The sequence below is a fragment of the Macaca nemestrina genome, chromosome 4 (genome assembly GCF_043159975.1).
Source record: "Macaca nemestrina isolate mMacNem1 chromosome 4, mMacNem.hap1, whole genome shotgun sequence".
NCBI lineage: Eukaryota > Metazoa > Chordata > Mammalia > Primates > Cercopithecidae > Macaca > Macaca nemestrina.
The window spans coordinates 64571419-64590692 of NC_092128.1; the positions used below are offsets into that span (position 1 = coordinate 64571419).

At 34.3% G+C, this 19274-nt stretch overlaps 1 protein-coding gene across 3 annotated transcripts in view; it reads right to left on the reverse strand.

Moving 5' to 3' along the window:
* Positions 1–19274, reverse strand: part of LOC105475424 (semaphorin 3D) — a 195646-nt gene that overhangs the window by 94365 nt on the left and 82007 nt on the right. For all 3 annotated transcript variants that reach the window (XM_011730635.3, XM_011730636.3, XM_011730637.3), the window contains one exon: positions 11882–12042. In XM_011730635.3, coding sequence (XP_011728937.2) covers positions 11882–12042 — 161 coding nt within the window. The remainder of the gene's footprint in view (positions 1–11881; positions 12043–19274) is intronic.

The window sequence follows — 19274 nt, forward strand, 5'->3', positions numbered from 1 at the left end:
CAGAATTACCTTAAATAAAAACAACCCATGATATATCTGATTGTCTTTTAGACTCTAAACATTTACTTAGAAGGGAAAAAGAGTCATTATAGCTGTGTTAATATTGAAAAGATGTCAGTTTAATTATGATTTGTGGTGGACTTTTTTCTTACAGACTACCTAGTCATTAGAATAAAGAAATTTTAAAAAAATATTCATTTTTATTTCTAATTGGAAAATAATGTAAAGAGACAGAATTTCCCTTAATTCAATCTAAAAACACAAAAAACAAGACAAATTCATTTTTAAAGATCCACTCTTATTCTTACATAGAATTGGCAAAATTTTCAATAATCTTTTGAAGTGTTATATGTATATATATCACATTATATATAATGTTTATAGAATGCGATATATAATGTACAATGCACGCACATATATAATAGCATTCCACTATTTTCATATTTTTCTAGTCTCTCTCTCTCTCTCCCACTCCCCCTCCGTGTGTGTGTGTGTGTGTGTGTGTGTGTGTGTGTGTATAGGTACATGTGGAGGGGGAAGTAAGAGAGAGAAAGTCAGAGACACATACAGTTATATAAAGGGAAAAATAGAGATGTTAACTATAGGGTGACTGGGTATAGAATAAGATATGTTCCACATATAGGCTGAAGTTTCAGCATATTTTGTACAACAGCCCAAGACATACCTGTGTTCCTTGGATTATTTTAGTAGCCTAGTCAGTACACTTTGAGATTGTGTCAGTATTAGACAAAAGTCACATGATGTAGTTAAAAAATATAATATCCACATTATCTATTAAATGTCAACCCTCAGGATCAATAGTTAATATGGACAATTTTGAGACAGTGATTATTAATATTCTTACTGTATTTTGAATTCATTGGCAATAAAATGCCTCATAAATCTTCCTGCACTGTAGTGTGTCTTGCACACAGTATCTTGACATATTAAAAGTTGCATGAAACAGCACACAACAAAGCACATGTCCCTGTTTCCAACTGTGTTTGTCCCTTAGAAAGTCATCCACAGATATTTTTCCTTCACTTATCAAAGAGAATCATATCAGAAGCAGAGATGCCATTGCCTAATGGCCAGGTTTTAATTGTTCTGAAATATTCCCACATAACACTAATTCTTAACTAACCTTGTGCTGATGCACCAGATACAGATTTTAAGGATATAATTTTGGTGGGTTGTGGTCTTTGGGACCTTAGAGCCTTGATATCAAGGACTGCAAACATGCGGAGAGCTTACTGTTGCTATCTATCCACGTGCAGGAGACATCAGAAATCAAATGGAGATCTTTTCTGTGGATCCAGAAGAACCTAAGAATTCCTCTCAACTTACTTATTCAGGGTATAATTACTAATTGAACAATTATTAAATAATACTTGCCAATTGGTTTTAATTTGAGTGCTAATTCTTATAGATCTAGTTGATAACAGAAAACTGGCAAACAGAAGTAAATAAATTTATAACATTTCTTCACTTAGAAATAAGAGTTTATGGGTCAACACTGTAAAACAAGTATGTCTCATAAGCCAGTCCTCATATTCTATAATTTACTGACTTACCCATATTACTGTATTTATGTTGCCTTTATAGTATTTCACAGTTGATCATTTGCAAAGGATTAATTTTTTCATGCTAACCTTGGAAGGCTCAAATATTATTGTCTAAACATATATCTGTATATTTTCTTTTAGAGTCGTATAGCTTACTACTACGAAAAGAGACCATATTACTGAAATAAAAATTGTCTTCAGTTCCTCCTTAAATAGGCTTTGTGCATAAAGTTATAGTTTAAACAGATTCTTAAAAAGATTTAATAATATTTTTTAATGAAAATGTAGTGGAAACTGTGTGAATTTAAAATACAAGCTGTGATCTAGTTATATTGATTTTATTTGCTTATCTCTGTCCAAAATCCAAAACAACTTTTTGTCCTTTTAATATTATTTTTACTTCACTTTGAAAAAAAATACTTAGAAGGGACTCACAAAATATTGCAGTATCCCTAACAATTATTGTTTCATTCATGATTTATATAATTAATGAACAGTCATCTTTTAGTAAGGTGAAAATGTCAGACAATTAATTTTTAATTATTCAGTGTTAGGCAAGTCACAGAAACATTCAAATAATGATAAGACCTTATAACATCATCCAATGGAAATTCTAATTATATCTGCTCTTTGTTTCATCTTTGGAGAAGCGATTTAATTGTCTCAAGTTAGCAAGTGCATGGTCAGTCAAATGCCCCTTGGCCTAATTCAGAGATGTCAAAACAACTGAATGAGACACACAAAAGGAAGTTGAAACTTGTTCATAGAACCTAATTAAAGACAAAAATTCAGAACCCTTGAGATAGTGGCCATCTCTTTCAAAAAACAGGATACAAGTTTTTGAATGTCTTTAAAGAAAAAAAAAAAGTCACTCTGAGTGCTATATAAGTATTTGAACAACTAAAAGAGCAATGGTTAATCTGGTTTCCCAGGACAGGGAGGTGTTTTCCTATTGCAAAACAAGAGCAACAGCGCCAAAGGTAAAGCTTGCACAGCTTTACAATTTCTGTCTAGGCCTGGCCTAGACAGAAATTGCTACAGAAGGGAAGTTTAAGTTCTCCACTTCTTTTTTTTTAGATTTTTATATAAGGGCAGGCCTACAAATTTTCCAAGAAAATGTCCTTCAATACAGAAGATGGAGTTCCAGGCACAGTCTAAAGTGGTGTTTTCCATGATATTTCTTCTTGAAGCCTTGGGTGACAATTGTCTTTCCCTTTTCCCGACTCAGCTCAGGAGCCTCACCTGCATTTTAGCCTTCTACCACGAACTATCTCTGTCTTCTACTACACTTTTGCTTATCACATCCATTTGGTACTTTCTTTTTCAAAAGTAAGTTTAGTTTGAGACCTTTTTCCAGGTGTAAAGATCAATTAAATGCAGTGCAATCAGAAGATGTGAATGTGAGTCCCTACGGCATCGCCACTTGATTTGTGACTTTAGGTAGGTGTGAGTCTCAGCTGCCCAGCCTTAAAATACAAATCATCATCTCCACCAAGTTAATACTCATTTGAAAGAAACGTTCAAATGCCAATTTTATTATCATCTCCCTAGAAAGGTCTTTTCTAATAACAATCTGAAGTAGTTTCCCAGGAACACCACACATTTTTTAACATAACACTTCACAATAAGTGTTATTTTATTTGTTTCTTTTTCTCCATTAACTCTCTATTCCCAAATTGAAGACACTATGAGCACAAATGTCTGACCTGTTTTATTTTTCACTATATTCTCAGGATCTAGAAGAGTATCAGGAATATAGTAGAACCTCAATAAATATGTATTGCAAGACCGGGTGCCATGGCTCATGCCCTGTAATCCTAGCACCTTGGGATTACAAGTGAGGTGGGCAGATTGCATGAGCCCAGAAGTTTGAGACAAGACTGGGCAATGTGGCAACACCCTGTCTCTATTAAAAATAATAATAATAAAAGTTAGCTGGGCATGGTGACAAGCACCTGTAGTCCCAGCTACTCGGGAGGCTGAGGTGAGAGGATTGTTTGAGTCCAAGAAGTCAATGCTGCAGTAGGTCAAGATCACATCACTGCAGTCCAGCCTGGGTGACAGGAGTGCGAACCTATCTCATAAAACAAACAAACCAACCAACAAACAAACAAAACCTACCAATATGTATTGCATGAAAGAGAGAGAAATGCTAATATACCATACAAATTAAAATACATTCAAAGAAATTCACAAATGGTCAGTAATTTAGAAGTTGCGGTCCAATTACTCTTGTGGATGGACTTCAAACTTTTGTAGTGAATCCTATTCAATACCTCTAATCCATGACTCACTGAAGTTTAATAAGCACTGATGTCCGGTGTCAAGGAACATTGCTTTTTCTTCCCATCACCTTTAGTACCTGGCATAGAACCTGGCATAGTGAGCGCTCAATAATTATTCATTGAAAAGTGATCTGCAGAGTTTCCCATAGAATTGGACACAGAGAATGAGTTCTTGTCAGAGTTCTGGCGAGGTCTGAGCAGTCTGACAACATCCTGACAGTCCATTACAGTGACCAGATGGGACCTGCACATGAGCACCCGGGCTAGAGAGCCAGCACATCCATGAACGAGTCGATTGTTTTAGCTCTGTGATTACTAGACAGCATATGCTTGGCAGGCAATGGAAACAGATTAATCCCATGAATCTAAGCCGGGTGCCTTATACCGAAGTTAATTTATTAGGCTGTCCACATGCTTTCCATGTGTTTATATTTTCTTAATTTCAAGTATTAAATAAGACTTAAAAGACTGACAATTTTGTTTTACCAATAACTTGATTTTAAGTGAGAAGGTTATTTATTCTATTCTTTTCCCACTATATAATAGACTTCTTACAAGCTAAAGCATTAGACAGAAATGTCTTATTTAGCCCTAGAGTAAGTTAATAGAACTGGAGTCAGAAAATCATTCTGATTTATAATAGTATTTTTGCTTATACTTAATATCAAACAAGCAAGTGTAGAGTCCTCATGTATCAAAAGTCTTGTTGTAGACTTCCTTAAAGAAAGGGAAATAACAAAGCTCTTTTTATGTTAGGTAAAGAAAGGTGTTTAAATAGTCCACTGAAAATTATTATATGTAAAATTATAAACTCATTTAGGTTAGTTATTTTCACAATATAAATGCTCAAACATAAGGGTGTAGTATTAAGGATTTCAAGTAATCTGAGTAATTTTTATGATTACATGCAAAAAGAAAGAAGAAAGAAAAGAGAAAGAAAGGATAAATAAAGGAAGGAAAGGACGAGAGAAGAAAGAAAGAGAGAGAGAGAGAAAAGAAAAAGAAAGAAGGAAAGAAAGAAAGAAGGAAAGAAAGAAAGGAAAGAAAGAAAGAAAGAAAGAAAGAAAGAAAGAAAGAAAGAAAGAAAGAAAGAAAGAAAGAAAGAAAGAAAGAAAGAAAGAAAGAAAGAAAAGAAAAAAGAAAAGAAAGAAAGAAGAGAGGGAAGGAGAGAGAGGGAGAGAGGGAGGGAGGGAGGGAAAGAAAGAAGGAAGGAAGGGAGGAAGGGAAGAAGGGAGGAAGAGAAGGAAAGAGAAGGAGAGAAAGAAAGCCAACAAATAAATCCTTGAATTATATAGACACAAAAGCAGTACTCAGCTTGGTAAGTCATACGTCATTCTCTTTGTGACCCTTTGCTTTCATACTGGTTTAGAGACTCGTTCCATCCCTGCAGGTCTGAACTGCTTCCAAAATAAGTAACATTTTCATATGGACGAATCCCAATAATTCATTAACTCAGAAGTCCAACTAAGTAACATAACCAAACAGAGAGCATTGGATATATTTTTTTTACCATCAACTATGACTCCATTAAAAAAAAAAAGAGTGAGAAAGAGGGAGAGGAAGACTTTCAGTTTGTATACATTATTCCTGAAGTTTACATAGAGAGGGCTCTGGATTTTTTATGAATTATTGCTAGGACTACTTAAGGCTGGCTGAAGTAGAGAATGTTCACTTGTAGTCAAACTGACAGTTACTATGTAGTTTCGAATCATTTGTTTGGAAACCATGGGTCCTTAAACCATATTGTACAAATGTCAAACACATTCATTATTATAATAGCTACACTGAACAGGCTTCTAATGCATCACTTGTAAATGAATGATAAATAGATATAAATGTCTATTCACAGTTGGCCACCTTTCTGAAGGACTATTAAAAATTCTTCTTTTATATACTTCCTCTGACTAAGGAGATGGAGTAGGATGTTAAGGGCTGGGGCAGGAAAATGCAGCTCTCTTAATTTAAACTATGAGAAATCTACATACAATCGCTTCTCAGCCTTTTGGCTAAGATCAAGTGAGAAATCTACATACAGAATAGAGAATAGACTCTCTTCTGCTCCATTTTTCAAACATATATTTCCCCATTCAAACTGAACAACAAAGAAACAGCAAACCCTAAGTTCCAAATTTAAATGCAAACATTTTAAACTAACCAGTTAACATTAATCCAAATTTTACTCATCCATCTTGTGCTAGTTCAAAACCATGAACAACATGTAATTGTTTTCCCCTCTCTAGGTTTCTACCATATGTGATCTGTCTTATTATTTTGGACATTTAAAATTTTCTAACTTTCCTTGTAACTGTATTATGCCTTGTCGCCCTAACTACGATTTAAGCAATAAGATCTGAGTTTTATATTCTATTACAATATGCTTAGTGATAATAATAGATACTCAATGGATTTTTGTTGAACCAAATGAAAAAGAAATGCTGGCTCAAGTAGAAGGGGAAAATAAAAAATATTCAAAGTGTAGTCACTTATAAAGTATCCCAAGTTTTATTTCTATAATGCATATCAGTTGTTTCGGCTGCAGAGACTGACAAAACCAAACCAATAAAAGCAGCATTATTTTATTTATAATTACACTAAGATATATATTAAATGGTACTTAAGTCATATTTATTTGATTTTTTAAAAAATATGTTCTCTGTACATTAAATAATTAGCATATAATGCTAAATACTATGATTATAGAATAACATGTAAGTCTTTGAACTAAGTTACAATCTACTCTTTCTCATCAAAGTCAGCCCCCCAAAACAGTCAAAATATTAAAGGGAGAAAACTTACATGATACTACCATAAAAGATTTGCAGCAGACCAGATTTCATGAAGTTTACATTAAATCAAGACAGAGAAAACTTTTGCAGAGGCAAATAAACTCTTGTGAAGGAAAATAATTATTTATGACGATTAGCAAATTTTTCAATTCTTACTACACAAGATGAAAAAACTACATCATTTTTAGGATTTTTACTGGCAACAAATACCTTCCGAGGCTATCTACTGAAAGAATAATAAATTCTTCCAGATAATTTTCTTGTAGAACTAGCTAATCTTTATAAGTCTTTCCAAATAGGCAATATATCCTCTTCTTTTTGTTTGGCTGAGAAAACTTTTATGTTTCCCTTGCGTTACCTGTGTTAAACTGAAAAAGAAAAAATCAGTCTTCTAAGTCAATTAATTTTTAAAGAAAGTTTATTTTCTGCTCCCTCTCTGTAAGTGTTGTAATCAAAGTGTTTGGTTCCTAAATATTCCTTCAACTTGAGGTGATTGATATAATCACCTTATAGTTACCCTCCTTTCCATGCAAGTTTGAGAGTTGAAACTAATATATTTCTGGCCAATGAGATGAAAGAAAGGGTTTTACAAAACTATTTTTGTTCCTGAAAAAGAGATATAAGTGATTATCTATTTTTCCATTTATATTTCTTTGTCTGGATGTGACCCATGAAAACTGTGGCAGTCATCTTGCTACCAACCTAAAGATAATGCCAACCCCAAAAATGGCTGACAGAGAAAGAACTGGGTCCTCGATAACATCATTAAGCAAATGATATTTTCATCTTTGTAATCACTCAGTGAACATATTTATATGATTGTATTTTCTTAATTTTTAATTGAAATTTAGGTGTCTTTTTTTCTGTTAGCTATCTATTCCATGCTAACTGATAAAAGCAATATAGTAGTTTCTTACTCAAAAAAAGGAAAACTAACAAAATCACAAATTCAAAAAAATTAGAGAAACACACCACTTAGTGTATTTTATGTATCAGACATTGTGCAGTGTGCTAAAAGAGAATCAGAAGTGCATAAAAGATTATCCCCATATTCAAGGAATGTATAATGTGGATGAAGACATACTGACACAAATCAATACCGACAACACTGTCAGCTAGGACATCTGACATTGACATAAATATACAAAATGTTCCAGTAAACGTGAAGAACACTTAAATTTCCCAAGGGTGAGGTGAAGCCTTGGAGAGCAAAAGGTGAAGCCTTGGAGAGCAAAAGAATATAATTTGATAAAGTCTTTCAAGAATGAAGAGCAGTGAAATGAGCAAGAAAGTGAAATCCAGGAAGTTTTAGAAAAGGCACAGAACTTGATAGTAAATTCTTTATTTTATGAAGAATAAACAGGATGCTTTGAGTAAAGTAGAAAGAGAGGGGTGGGGAGAGAGAAGCAGAAAATAGAGTGCATGTGAGAGAACAGTGAAGAATAGTTAACAGTGAGACTGGAAACAGGGTGGAAATGCGCTAGGAAGAGCCTTAAAAGCATTGGGAGTTATACCTGATGTAAATGATGAGTTGATGGGTGCTGACGAGTTGATGGGTGCAGCACACCAACATGGCACAAGTATACATATGTAACAAACCTGCACGTTATGCACATGTACCCTAGAACTTAAAGTATAATAATGAAAAAAAAAAAAAAAGTCAATGCTAAGAAGCCTGGAGTTTATTCAAGTTGCTAGGAAAAACTGCCAGAGTTGTATGAGTGAGTGAGACACATTCAGACTTTTAATTTTGTGACAATAACTCTTATGGTTGTGGTGAACAGATTAGATAGGAGAAAAGGATAAACTAAGTTAAAAATGGTATTATCACTCACACTAGGAAAATATATTGAAATGTTTGCCACATTATCAGCTTGGCTTGTCAGCTGAGGCTTTTGCTGGGACTGTGTCACAGCTCAAATCTCCCTTTGCCTAATACTGCTTCCTAGCTTTCCTCCCACTGGGCTGATTCCAAAAACACTCTCTGATGATATAATCTTCATCTCAGAGTTGGCTTCTGGAGAAACTCAACCTACACAAAAGTGTCAGAAATGGCAAACACCGTTCTAGATCCATGTCCTTCTCTCGCAATGTGATCACTTCTGGGTGGTTCTGATTGCTCCATGTTGATCTAGTATTGGGGGAAGGGACTGTCAAATCAATAAGCATCATCTTTCCAGACCCCGTCCCAGAGAAGGAGTCCACGAGTATTCGCTAGCTGAAGAGAGGCCTTACGGACCAAATTTGGAATCGTTAAACTTCGGAGTAGTTAAGTTGTGAGGTGTCACATCCTTGCAATGTGTGCTTATACTTGCTTTTAAGTCTAAGTTCCTATAGAAATAGTTCTTTCTCTCAAAAAATATTTCAGAAAAGACAAAAAGAAGGTCATAATCTCATCCATCTTCTTTAAATGCCAGAGAATTTAAAAAACAGAAACAAAAAAACAACTCAGTCTACTTAATTTTTATTTTCTAGATAGTGGAAATGTTCCCCAAAAATCTAATTAATTTTGACTTTCTTCTGCAATCATTTATTTGTCAAATATTTACTAATTATATACCTGCACTATTCACTCTAGTAGACTCAAAATCTCGTCTGAACAACAGTAAAGAGTAAAAAGGTATTATTAAATAATTATTACAAAACGCATTTTGTGAATGATTTTGCTATAATTTCTGGTGATTCTACGCTAAATGCCCATGGCAAATATGAATGATAATGGCCTTTTTTTCAAGAGGCACAGCCTTGTTTGTACAAAACCTCAAAGTTCACATATATTGTAAATTTTGCTAACTTCGAGTTTTTCTACAGATTTTTTTTTTTAAATTTCCAAGGGAAAAAAAAAAACCCAACCAGTCACTGATAACTCAATTATATGTTGTAGGTTGCTTTAACCCTAAAGAGTACAAAGGACAGCCTTCAGACCCTTAGAGTCCCAACATGTGTGGTTTCCTCCGCAGGAGAGTTTGGATCTTTGCCGAGGGGCACTGAGCCAGTGCAAACTAAGTGGGTCTAAACACTGCTAAAGTACTACATTTTGACACTTATGTGCTACTGTGGAGTATCCTTAGCAATGGAGTGATTTATATAAATTGGAATGGTGGATACCTACATAATATAAATTATTACCTTTGCATACATAATCCCCTTATGAATTATACATTTTATAGAGATATAAAGAAATATCAGTTATGTAGACAACATCTAATTTTATAATGTATTCAAATAACTTTATTTTAATGATATCATAAGATAAATTGATACTTCATAAACATTTACTTTATTAAATATTAGCACATTTCATGCATGAAACATCGCCAAAGAGAGACTTGCTTAAAATAGTCACAGCAGGAAGTTATGCTATAAGAATTTATTTTAAGCAATGATCTAATACACTCAGTTCAGATAAAGGGACTTTTTCTTCCAATCCCTGAAGGCAGAGAACAGAACAAGAACAAATTCCCTTAAAAGTATGATTTGCTTTTTCTAGTATAGTAAAACTGAGACATATTTGGAAAAAACGCCTTTTAAGCTACGTGGCATCTCTTAAAGCAAAATTGCAAAGTTAACTAAGATTTTTTCCCTTGGCCACTTTCATAAAACATGTCATCTGCTGCTAAGATATTTACTGAAAATTAAGATGTTACTTGATGCCATCGATTGGCTCATGCTAGGAGTGTCAGTATTTTTAAAAGAAATTCCTGAAGAAAAAAATACAGCCTTAAGAAAAAAACGGAAAGGAGCTATAATGGTAGATTAGAATGGAGGACAAACTTTCAAATTCTAGTACATAATCAACTGCTTATTTTATTTACATTAAATAATATCCAGGCTACCAGATAACTTTGATTTTTTTTAAGATAATCATATGAGCTTCTTAGTGTGTTTGGATTAACAGAAGTCAAAAACAATTGCTAGCAGTATTTTAGCCCTCAATTTTTCATCTGAAAACACAGATTACATGAAATGTATGTGTACACATTTGCAGAAATAATTTTTTTATTAAGTATGAGCCTTTATAAGCAATAAGTCCTGTTCCTTTAGCAGACCTTAAAAATGTGTGAAAAAACTACTTAAAAGTTAATTGATTAAAAACCAAATAACATTGTTCTATTGCAGAAATTAAGTAAGTAATATACTGCATATTAAGATAAATGTTTTGTGTAGACTAAAGCCCTGAGAATAAATAATTCTAAAATAATTGAGCAACTGATATTTGGCTATTAAATCTCACAATTAGAGAGTTAAAGTGGTCATTGTAGATGAATACTGTATGTAGCTTCAAAGTCTAAAGTCCTAGGATGGCCTATAAACAATTCTCTTTGAAGAAGAACAACTCAATATTGGTAACTATTGGATTTAAACCTTGCAATTGCTCCTAGTCTTTTTTTTTCAATACTTCTGAAAAAGATGGGTTAAAAAGACAATAGAAGATGTCTCAAAGATGCAGAAGAGATCTGATATTATGTAATCTTATTAGCCATTCAATCTCTGCCAGTCTTAGCATCTATCTCTGCTTACATAGATATTGATATTTGCTAAAGTACTAGTTAGTAGACGACATCTAAAGTGTGGCACCCTTTCCTCCGGGTTTCACACTGGTAGTTGAAAATGTAGGACATGGTAGTAATTGCCTTTTGATTTTTAAATTACTAGTGTATGTTTCTTTGTCATGGTAAGATTGTCTTAATGAACCCATATTTGGGAGATTATTTATCTATACTTGCTGAGAGTGATTGACTTGTAGGAGAAACCTATTTGGATGTGAAATGGGAGTGTGGAAAAAGCCCCATGGTGTTTGTTATTATAGCCACATTATCATTTGAAAGTATGCTTATTTGTGAACTGAATGTTAATCAAATTTAATTTTATAACTATTGTTATGGATATATGGATATATTCATTCTTGATGTATAACTCATTTGTCATTTCTTCAATCTCAAACTTTGCATTTCTATTATACAGCCTAATGTACATTAACTAATTTTTGATGTTTTCATTTATATTTTCAAGGCTTTTATTATATTTATTCACTCTTAATAAAGAACATGCATATGTACTTAAATCCATAAAAATCCAGAATGTGTATCAGAGGCAATATATTCTTCAAGTATACTACTTTTTGACATGTACATGATGCACTGCATTTGACATTGCGTCCCTTAAAACAAAGCAAAACAAAACGGGAGAAGAAGAAAGATGAAAGTAAATGAATTTAACCAAATGTATACATAAATATACTGACCTTCTTAAAATTTTTGTTTAAGTCAACCAGACTGAGTAGAAAGATGTGGTCTTTGGCTCCCAAGAGCAGCCTGCCTCTTTCCTCATCTAACAGAAGAGTTTGAAAATCCAGTCCTTCTGATGAACCCAAAAAGGGAATACAGCTATTTGAAAGCAGCAAGTCTATGGAAAGCAAAAAAAAAAAAAAAAAGAAGAAGAAGAAGAAGAAAGAAAAAAAGAAGGGAAGGAAAGAAGGAAGGAAGGAGAAAAGAGAGAAAGAAAGGAAAGAGAGAAAGAAAGAAAAAGAAAAATAGAAAGAAAGAAAGAGGAAGGAAGGAGAGAGAGAGAAAGAAAAAGAAAGAAAAAGAAAGAAAGAAAGAATTAGTAATAAGCAAAATATTTACTTGCCTAAATATACATATTGTCCCACTTTGTAAATGAATACATACAGCATAAAAAGGCCAATATAGCTATATGTAATTACGGTTTTCAACATAATTATTTATAAATAGATGTAATATATTTGTACTTTAACACAATATTTATGTGTGAAAAATACGCAGTATTAAAATGAATATAAAACATGTAAACACACAAAAAGTTAAATACAAAATATTTTACAACCCTATGTTCATATTCTTATCATTTAAAGCATCTATCTATATCAATATTTGCAAACCTATAAAATTAATTAATGTATACAAAGTAAATATCAAATCAAGTGTATCATAAATCTCTCAGCATTTTTTTTCCTACTTTTAAAAAAAATACGCTTCTTTTTTGGAGCGGTTTTAGGTTCACAGCAAAACTGAGAGATACAGAAATTTCCCATATACCTCTTACCCCACACATTCATAGCTTCTCCCATCATCAACATCCCTCACTTCAGTGGTATAATTATTACAATCAATAAACCTACAATGGCACGTATTAATCATTCAAACTTCATAGTTTACTTTAGGGTTTAATTTTGGTGTTGTATATTTTATATATTTTGACAAAGGAATAATGACAAGTATCAACCACTGTAATATCATATAGAGTACCTTCTCTGCCTTAAAAATTGTCTGTGCTCCACCTGTTCATCCTTCTCCCCTACCCCTCTCCCTGGCAATGACTAATTTTTTCTGTCTCCAAAGTTCAGCTTGCTACAGGATGTCACATAGTTTAAATCAAACAATATGCTACCTTTGCAGATTGGCTTCTTTCACTTAGTAATATGCATTTAAGTTAGCTCCATGTTTTCATGGCTTGATAGCTCATCCTTTATTAGTGCTAGTATTTTATTTCCTGGATGTACCACAGTTTATTTAAATTGTTACCTACTGAAGGACATCTTCGTTGTTTCCAAGTTTTGGCAAGTATGAATAAAGCTTCCATAAACACCTGTGTGCAGGTTTTTGTGTGGACATACTGATATGGTTTGGCTGTGTCCCCACCCAAATCTTATCTTGAGTTGTAGCTTCCATGATTCCCACATGTGGGAGGGACTCGGTCAGAGATAATTGAATCATGGGGGTGGCTTCCCCATACTGTTCTCGAGGCAGTGAGTAAGTCTCACGAGATCTGATGGTTTTATAAGGGGAAACCCCTTTCACTTGGCTCTTATTTTCTCTTGCCCGCCGCTGTTGAAGACAGGCCTGTTGCCCTCCGCCATGATTGCCAGGCCTCTCAACCGCGTGGAACTGTGAGTCCATTATACTTTATTTTCTTTATAAATTACCCAGTCTCGGCTATGTCTTTATCAGCAGTGTGAAAATGGACTAATACGCATAGTTTTCAACTTTTTTGAGTAAATATTATACTAAGGAGCATGATTGTTGGGTCTTCTGTTTAGATTTGTGAGAAACTGCCAAATTGTCTTCCAAAGTGTCTGTACCACTTTGCGTTTCCACTAACAATGAATGAGAATTTCTGTTGCTCCATCTTCATTAGCATTTGGTGGTATCAGTGTTTTCGATTTTGGCCATTCCAATAGGTGTGTAGCAGTACCTTATTGTTTCAATTTGTATTTCGTTGATGATATGTGATATGGAGCATCTTTTCATATGCTTATTTGCCATCTGTATACCTTCCTTGGTGAGATGTCTGTTAAGGCCTTTTGTCCATTTTAAAAAATTAGGTTGTTTTTCTTATCATTGAGTTTTAATAGTTCTTTGTATATTTTGGATTACAGTCTTTTATCAGATACATATTTTGCAAATATGATTTCCAGTCTGCAGCTTGTCTTTTGCCCATACTACTTTTGATAGTATTTAGGTTGATGCCTGTGTTTGAAGAACTAAACTTTTTCTATTCCATATGTGCAGAAATAAGATGTAAAGAAAGAAACTGAACCCCAGAAAATGTACTCTGAAAGAGATATGACCCTGAACCAGTAATCCAGTAATATCAAAAATTTAATGCTAGAATGGGCCTTGAAATTAAATTAATGCAAAAGCGTAATTATACAAATGAAGCTCTTTAATCGTTTTGAGGTGAAGTCACATGCCCTAAAGTTATAAAACTACCTAGCAGCAAAGTTGATAATTGAATTGGATTCTGCAGTCTTGATTTTTTTTTTTTTTTTTTTTTTTTTGACACTTCTCTTTAGGTCCCAATTCTTTGTTTTATTTATAATTGTAATATGTACAGACTCCTATAAGTTATCCAGATTCTGTCACTAGATTTTGCCTCAGGTTGGCCGGGCGCGGTGGCTCACGCCTGTAATCCCAGCACTTTGGGAGGCTGAGGCGGGCGGATCACAAGGTCAGGAGATCGAGACCACGGTGAAACCCCGTCTCTACTAAAAATACAAAAAATTAGCCGGGCGCTGTTGTGGGCGCCTGTAGTCCCAGCTACTCGGGAGGCTGAGGCAGGAGAATGGCGTGAACCCGGGAGGCGGAGCTTGCAGTGAGCCGAGATTGCGCCACTGCACTCCAGCCTGGGCTGGGCGACAGAGCGAGACTCCGTCTCAAAAAAAAAAAAAAAAAAAAAAAAGATTTTGCCTCAGGTACTTACAATATCATCTTATTTTTAAATCCTAGAATAATGAATGCTAATAAGGTACTAATATTCATCACTTTATTAAAGCTCTTTATGTGCTATCTGACTTTTAACCAATTCATTATTTAAAAGTAGCTTATCATTAATTGATGAGAAAGATAAAAAGAGATAATGTCTAGGATATAGGCACCAAGATAATTCTAAAAAGTATCATGGCAGTTTTAACCTCTGTAAAAATGATATTTGAGTCCCTTAAATACAATGGCTTTATATTCCATCTACCAACAATGGGCTTTATTATTATTTCATATTTTTTAGCTTTTCCTTCCTTCTTTTTTCTACTTTATAATGGTTAAATGTTATTTACCTTAGTTTCTAAGCTGGGTTTTGTCTTAGATTTTACAAAGCAAAAGGCAGTATGCTGAAGAAGACATGATATTTGAAATCTCAAATGAGCGTGACTTTACCGAACATAAATGTCTCACTAACATTTATGGATCATGCTTTGTGTACATTGGATAGAAGTCTGAAATTGATACTAATTATTTTTCTATTAAGCTAAATATAACTTTAATCATTTTTCAGACTAGAGACCCAATGGTGTAATATTTTATAGCAGTTCCGAATGCAGGGATAATATCCAATAAACACGCCATACTGATTGTAAAGTAGAATTGAGAAGAGAAGAATGGAACCAAGACAAAAGGTAAACGAATGTAATCTAAAGCCTTAATGAGAAAATACATGTCACACAAACCTTATTTCAATCAGGCAGTTGCCTTCCATGCAATTTCCCTTATTTAACAAAGACTGAAATCAGCAAAATCAAACATATGTAAAAGCATTCCCAGGGGTATATTTTGACCCAACTAGTAGAGTAAGTAGTTTATATAATCGAAATCCTTATTGTTTCAAGTGCCTATGAATAATATTCAATTATTTTGAACCATGCATTACATTGTTAATTACAAAATGAAATATTACTTCTCATAATGAGTAAGAGTATGAGCTTTAGGTCCAGGCCACCAGGGCATTATCCTGCCTTCCAACTCACTGGCTGTGTAATCTAGAACGAGTCACTTAACTTCTCTGTGCCTCAGTTTCCTCATCTATAAAGTGAGAACAAAAACAGAAACGATGTAACAAGCCATGTTGGTGTGAGGAATAAACGAGTTAATACATGATCAGCATTATGAATAGTGTCTGGCACATAGTAAGTGCTATGTATCTATCAGTCATTATAGTGATGATGATGTATTTTTAAAAGTCTATACAAAATGTATAAAAAGGAAATCATAATATTTCCCAACTCACAGTTCTCATGATGATTAAAGGAGGTAATTTATATAAAGTTCTTAGAACCATGCTGGGTAGATAGGAAAAGTCAATAAATATTATTTTGAGTATGATTATTAAACTCTGCTTTGGGCCAAATAAGATATATTTTAAAATCATATATCTTATCTTCCGTTAAATCAGAATTAGTAAGATGAGAACATCTCTGCATTTTTTATGATAATGGAATAATATTAAAATGCTATTAAAGCCACATATATTTAGAAGTATTTAGCGTTTATTAAATGTTGAGTATGGTGTTAAGATTGTGGGATAGGCTGGGCGCAGTGGCTCACGCCTGTAATCCCAGCATTTTGGGAGGCCGAGGCGGGTGGATCACGAGGTCAGGAGATTGAGACCATCCTGGCTAACACAGTGAAACCCCGTCTCTACTAAAAAATACAAAAAATAAGCCGGGCGTGGTGGCGGGCGCCTGTAATCCCAGCTCCTCGGGAGGCTGAGGCAGGAGAATGGTGTGAACCTGGGAGGTGGAGCTTGCAGTGAGCTGAGATCGCGCCACTGCACTCCAGCCTGGGCGACAGTGTGACACTCCGTCTCAAAAAAAAAAAAAAAAAAAAAAAAAAGATTGTGGGATTAGTGAGCCTTGTTTGCAAGGGGCTCACAGATCAGTGTGGAAACAGTTATGTATATAAAACACAACATATGTGAAATAAATTCTAATAGAAGTATATATAAAATGTTAAACCTTTCAGATAATCAATTATACATCATCTTCTAAAAGGAGGTGAGATTGGAGCACAGCCTTGAAAGACAGATAGAATTTTGAGGGGAAACACATAAAGAAAAATTTTTTCCAGGCAGAATGAACACTAGGCTGTACAGGCGCACATGTTACTCCAGGTTGCACATACATACTGCACTTCTAATATGTCTCCTACTCTGGAGCGTGACCTCTCTCAGGGCAAAGACCATGGTGTAATTATCTTAGAATTCCCAGCACCTAGCTCAGAGTCTGAGACAAATTCAGTACTTAATAATTATTTGTAGAACTGAGGAAATGTGCTTTGCCGAAATATAGGGACTATGTGGGATGGAAAGAATTGAGACTAGACATAAAGGCAGCATCTAGATGATTACAGCCTATGATGGCACGTTGAAGATTTTGGTTATTATGTAGGTGATTGGAAGCTACTAAAATGTTTTGTTCAGAAAAGTGGCAACAACTATAGCTGAGTGTTGCAAAGATAAGTCTGGCTAAATTATTCAGGATGGGTGAGAACAGGGAAAGGTGGGGTCAGGAAGACTATCCAGAGGTTCTGAAACATGAGGAGTCCCTGAATTATGGCAATGAGAAGAGGAAGGTGTTTAAGAGCTGTTTATGTCATTTTTTGTCTTTACTTATACAGTGAGAAAAATAAATACAAAGTTGATATAGCCACTTGCTTTATTTTCTTTAATCAAAACCAATTCTATGGGGTTTAGTTTCAAACCAACTTGACAAGAAAAAACAGCTGAAAAAATAGTGACTAACCTGGGGTATTATCATTTCCAAATGATTTAATATTGCCCTGTGACAATGCTAGCAACAAAACGATTAAACATCCTTCAACAATTTGTTGTAGCCAAATTAAATAATTAGATTTAGGCATTACATATGAGAATTTCTTAGGCTGACGCACACATTATGAAAAGACTTTGGGACAGGGATTGGAACAGGTTCCCTCTTTTCCAACCAGCTTATCTTTCTTGCATTTCTGCCAAACCAAGCAAAGACACTTTTGTGTCCACAGGATTATTAACCAAAACTGAAAAAAAAATGATAATTTTAGAGTCTGTATCCTAACACATAAAGCGAAGACACTCAGTGGATTTCATAAATCAGAAATGGATGCTGGCTCTGCTGGGGTCAAACTCATCAAAGTTGAAGACTAATAATTTGGCAATATACTTTGAAGCTTTTTTAAAAAAATTCTAAACTGGAAGTTTTTGGGCATGTGATTTTTGAGATTGTCCATAGTTTTAAAGCTTTTTGGACAGGAACTTTGTTTTGTTTTTTTTTATTTTTCCCCTTAGGTAAAAGGGTGAGTGTGTTGCTTCACACGTGCCATTGAGAGGAGGCCAGCTCTGTGCTTGGTTAAACAGCCTCACCCTTCCTCGGGATGTCAGCAGCACTTACCTCCTAAATGACTCCTTTGTTCTATCTCCCTAAACCTTTGACCTAATCCACCATAATTCTTTTTCACTGTTCCTTTTAGCAGTGCATTCTCCTATTACCTTGTTCCCAGTTTGTAATCTTAATCTCACAGATGTTCAAATTCCCACTTTTGCTCTAGCAACACACTTTTGGAAAAATCTACAGTGTCATCATTTCTAAAATTAATGAAGCAAGGACATGATTTTTTTTATTTATCTACTTGGTTAAATATAGAAATCATTGCATATTATGGATTTTGATGCATGGGTGACACAGAGAAGATGTTCTTGACCCATTATCAGTAAACCACCATGGGACAATGAAATGGGTCTGAGGATTGAATTTCATGTAAACAACATGACATTTTCACGTTTGTATGTATGTGTGTATTTTTTGAAGAGTTTCTGCATGTGTCTTTATTAACACCTCTTGATATCTTACCAGAAGTCACAGGGAAAATTATATGTTTTCCACATGTAGTTAATAATCATATCTAAAATAATTTCTCATTGCTAGCACAAGAAAGTGAGCCAATACCCTCCTAAAATGTGACTTTTGCAGGCAATAACTGACTCATCTAAGAACACCAGGTATCTGCACATGCTGGAAAGACACTGATTACAAGTTTGACACACTCCTGTCCTCATGGAACTCACAGCCTAGTGGAGAGAAAATGCTCATCTACAAGAAAAATGAAAATATACTTGTGACAAAGGACAACCATATAATGTAGTAGATCAGTAAGTACCTCTAATGGTAAAATGGAAATATCTTTTTATGTATATTTCCTGTAGCAAGTCTAATAAAATGAATCTCCTAATTGACAGCCAGATGCTTCCCTACTTAAGGGAAGGCTAAGGATTAGGTAATCTCTGCTCTTATTTGAAATACTTTTGTTCTAAAAATAATTCTTTGTGTCTCCCTTTTAGTGTCCCTTCAT